This window comes from Austrofundulus limnaeus, unplaced genomic scaffold (genome assembly GCF_001266775.1).
Source record: "Austrofundulus limnaeus strain Quisiro unplaced genomic scaffold, Austrofundulus_limnaeus-1.0 Scaffold530, whole genome shotgun sequence".
In the NCBI taxonomy this organism is placed as follows: Eukaryota; Metazoa; Chordata; class Actinopteri; order Cyprinodontiformes; family Rivulidae; genus Austrofundulus; species Austrofundulus limnaeus.
Genome location: NW_013952932.1, coordinates 12,011 through 16,186, shown reverse-complemented (window position 1 = coordinate 16,186; position 4,176 = coordinate 12,011). Strand labels below are relative to the sequence as shown.

Here is a 4,176-nt window from a genome sequence, read left to right as displayed (position 1 = left end):
TATTCAAATATTGCTAATAGACATGTATATATGGATAATTGTGTTTATCCATTTTTAACTGCTTTTTCATCAAACATAGCTAAAACATTCTTAGCAGTCGGTTTAACGACCCAAAATGTGGAGTTTTAGGACCCACAGTGGGGTCTTAACCCCGATTTTCTGTAAATGAAACCTTAAAGTGTCTGTGACATCAAGTTTTTGTAAGAAAAGCGAATGCATTTTTGGAAAGACAACATTATGAACATATTACAAAACAAATTTCACGTCGCTCAGGTGGACAGTTGTTGAGATATTTGCATCTAAGTAACAGGAAGTGATGTCAAAGGGGACTGTCTGCATGTAAATATTTAAATAAATAAATGTTACCAATTATTTTAGTATTTGAGACAAATTACAGTCATCCTATTTTAAGGCCTTATTTTTGGATTGATGAATTCAATGCCTTTTAAGACTTTTTAAGGATCTGCAGGAACCCTGTTCTCTGTCAGACGCGCAGGTTTCACAGGTCTGTATAATTACGATGCTCCGAACACATTGAGGACAAGAAGGGGCGGAGCACTCGAAGCTGCAAACTAAATGACGCAATTTTCGTCATGTAATTGCAACAAGGAGAGCCGATTTGGGCAGTTTGGATGGAGCATACTGACTTCTTAAAACTTGACTTCATCGTGAGCACTTACGATCAGTAAAAGGGTCTGAATGGAAGAAGTTCATCTCAGGTAGGGAGGGGGGGCTCGTCTGCGGTGGTAAGGAGCGAGGCTCGAGTGGAGGAGGCGTCGAGGAGCTGGTTGTTTCTGTAGGCTCTGCTTTGCTCTCTGGCTCTGGGGAGTCAACCTGTTGGGAAACCAGATGCTATGAGATGTTCTCTCTCAGATGCTGAGAGTCAGATTTACATCTCTGAAAACATAACGATGCTGTAGTGCAGAGATTCTCAAACTGGGGTCCCAGGACCCCCAGGGGTCTGCGAGAGGTATCTTGGGGGTCCTCAAAAAATTTCCCTTGTTAATTTGGTTTTTATTTTTAAAAATGCATGGAGAACAATGAACTAATAAAACAAACAGACTTAATAAAAATATATACTGTATTCCCATGGCATTTAGGGGTTGAAATGACAATAAATTATCTTTTAAAACAGCATGGGGTTTATGAGGGAGTCCCTGGAATTTTTTTCGCCCTTGCAGGGGGTCCCCAGACCCAAACGGCTTGTAAAAGAAGCTTGTAATATATGACTAAGTTGATATAATATAGGACCAGAATTGAAAGACTGATAAAATATAAAATAAGACAGTGATCACTAATGTTGTGATAAACCCAGGAAAAGTTCAATAATTTGAAACTTTACCTTTAGTGGGGAGTCTTTAGGGGATTCATCTTCGTCATCGATGTTCTCAGAGGAGAGTTCAGGAGTAATCGCGATATCCTGAGGAGTTCAGAGAAAACACAGCGATGACATTTGTTACTGTAAGACAGAGATTTTTTATTTTATTTTCCAGACTGAACCCTAACCACACCAAACATAAACTAGAGAATGCAGGGTGAACATTTAATGCTGAAAGATTTTTAAAGAATAGTTAAAAAAATTAAACTTGCCTAAAAGTAGCTGAAATAGTTGAAATCAGCACAAAGAAACAGAAAGAGCTCATTTGCTGAATTAAGCAATAAGAAGCTGAAATTATCACAAAAAGGTGAAATTAGCTGAAAAAAGCTCAAATTAGTTGAAAAGTAGCTAAAAGCATAAAAAACATCTAAAATTAACAAAAAGGAACTATAGCGAAAAAAGTCAATGATGGCTAAAAAGCAGGAAAAAAAAACAACCTAAAATCAACTAAACAGAAGCCGAAAGAGGGATGAAATTAGTAGAAAGCAGAAAGAAAAGCAGAACCAGAACAAAAGGTGCAGAAAATATTTATGAACGCTTTGAAGGTTTTCGAGGATGTTGAAGACAGCTCCATTTGCAATTAAAAAGAAATGGCAGAAAAAGCTAAATATCTCAAAAAGTGCAAATGGCTGAAGTACCAAAACTCATAGCCAAAATGTCCTAAAGGAGCTGAATGTTTTAATATATAACCTGTTGAAATAGCAGGAAAATTGTGCAACGAGATACGTGCCGAAAAACTTGCAGAAGAAAAACAGATGTCAGTGCGAATGCTTGATAAGCACTGTCACAACTAGTTTTACTGTTCTTGCACATTTCAACAGTCAGGTCTAGAGTAGGCTTCACAGTGACTTAAATGAATGGAATTGATTTTTTGAGTATATTTATTACCCCAACACTGCTCTCTTGAGGCTTCGACAAACAGTTGTACAAATCCGCTGAGGTAAAACTATTATAGAGAGCTTCAAAGGCATCAGGTTTCTGCTTTTCCTCCTCCAGAGTCTTTAAGCTCTCCTCTTCCTTCACTTCTTTTCCTTCTTTCTCCTTTGTATCTGAGTGTTCTTTCTGCTGACTGCAGGCAGCGGCTGGCTCGTCCTCCTTCAACTCTTTCTGCTGGTCCTCGTTGAAGAGGTCCAGTTCAGCTGCGGGGCCTGACGATCCGTTCACCATGACAGGAGAGCTGTCCTCGAGAGCTCTCTTCCAGCTGAGCTGAGCAGTCACCGACCTCTCCTCCACCTTCAGGTCTTTGACTTTCTGTTGAACCTTAAGCACAGAAAGAACATGAGAAAATAGAACAAATAAAAAGAAAAAGCTGAACAAACTCTTTTCTTGAAGAAAGTGTCTTGGCAACAAAGATGTGTAGTATTTTTGTTATCACTGATTTTACTTATAGTTTGTGTTGACATAAGAAACCCTGATGAGTTCCTGACCTGCGACACTTGTGTGAAGGAGTCACGCACAGACTCCTGAAGTGGAGTGAGTTGCTCCTGAGCAGCCTGGACCGTCTCCTGCAGCCTCCGGCTCTCCTCCTGCAGAGCCAGAAGCTCCTCTCGAGCCTGGACGAGCTCCTCCTCGTACTGACATATCCTCTGCTCCTGCTCCTCGTGCTCCGACTGCAGAGACGTGATCTAGAAATGCACAAGTGTGTTTGTTTTCAGCTGCGTAGCTTCAAATTTTCAACTCTAGTTTTTAGTTGTTTAATTCAAATTTAATCATTAAAGAAAAGAAAAAGAAAAAAAAACATACAAGTTGAGTCTCTTGGTTAGTCTGCTGTCGGATGTGGTTGAGCTGCTCCTCCAAGGAGTTCTTCTGCTGGTCCAGCTCGCCTAAAGCCTCCTGGACTTTCTGACGCTGCAACTGGAGTCGCTGCAGCTCCTCGCTCTCTTTCGCCACCTCGTCCTGAAGGTCCTGCAGAAAACAAACCAAAACATTGGATTACTGGATGACTTAATGTAAGCCCTGGTTTTATTAACATGGTGCAGCGTTTCACTGCTCCCATGTGACCAACTACAGAAGCTGCACTGACATCACGTCTGTCTGAAACAGAGCAATCAAGCAGTGCTCAATGTTAACCACACCCTGCTTATTATAGAACCAAAGAATCAGGGTTTACAAAGTAATCCAACATTCTTTTTCTAACAGAATTTACTAAATAAAATGGAATCCAGTATAAAACGTGGAATCTCATGGAATTCGCTTCCTCTCAAGACAGAAAAAAAAGTCAGCCGTGGTGAAGAGGCTCATTTAAACACCAATGTCCTCCAGATCAAAAAATGCAAAGCTTAGCGAAAAGTTTAGGGCAAAACAAGTGATTTTTTCTGAATCAGGAGAACAACTTTTCTGTAAGTTCTGTCACCACATGACATGGAAGAAAACGTGATGACCACTTCCTGTCTGACTTGCATCAGAAACAGGAGAACAAGCTGAGCGAGTCAGACACGCCTGCAAACTCTTCAACATTCAACCACATCAGTAAAAGTGAGGCGTGAGTTTAGCCATGATTTTGGTGCAATGTGTGCAGAAAACTTTGTCCATTTTTAATAAAGCACTGTAAACACATGGGGGCTGTGCCTAAACACAAGTAAAAATGAACTTGGATCCTTTTCAGTAGGTGAGCGAGTGTGCACAAATTGTGACTGGTTCCTTTATAAAGACATATGTGATGTTAAGTTAAACTCTAAAGCATTTTTGTTTTACAAAAGGATAACTTTAAAGAGTAACTTACCCCAAAATTAACTTTTTTTAGCTGATAAACTGTCTAGAATGTGTCTAAAATGTTATATAGTACTGTTTCTGTGCTA

General features: G+C 39.9%; 1 protein-coding gene across 1 annotated transcript in view; it reads right to left on the bottom strand.

Moving 5' to 3' along the window:
* The window catches only part of LOC106530520 (epidermal growth factor receptor substrate 15), a gene marked incomplete at its 5' end in the record, with an annotated part of 27,872 nt that overhangs the window by 12,196 nt on the left and 11,500 nt on the right, over window positions 1-4,176 (bottom strand). The window contains 5 exon segments of the mRNA XM_014026157.1: window positions 681-834; window positions 1,343-1,420; window positions 2,267-2,638; window positions 2,806-3,003; window positions 3,122-3,283. Of these exon segments, the coding sequence (XP_013881611.1) occupies window positions 681-834; window positions 1,343-1,420; window positions 2,267-2,638; window positions 2,806-3,003; window positions 3,122-3,283 (964 nt within the window).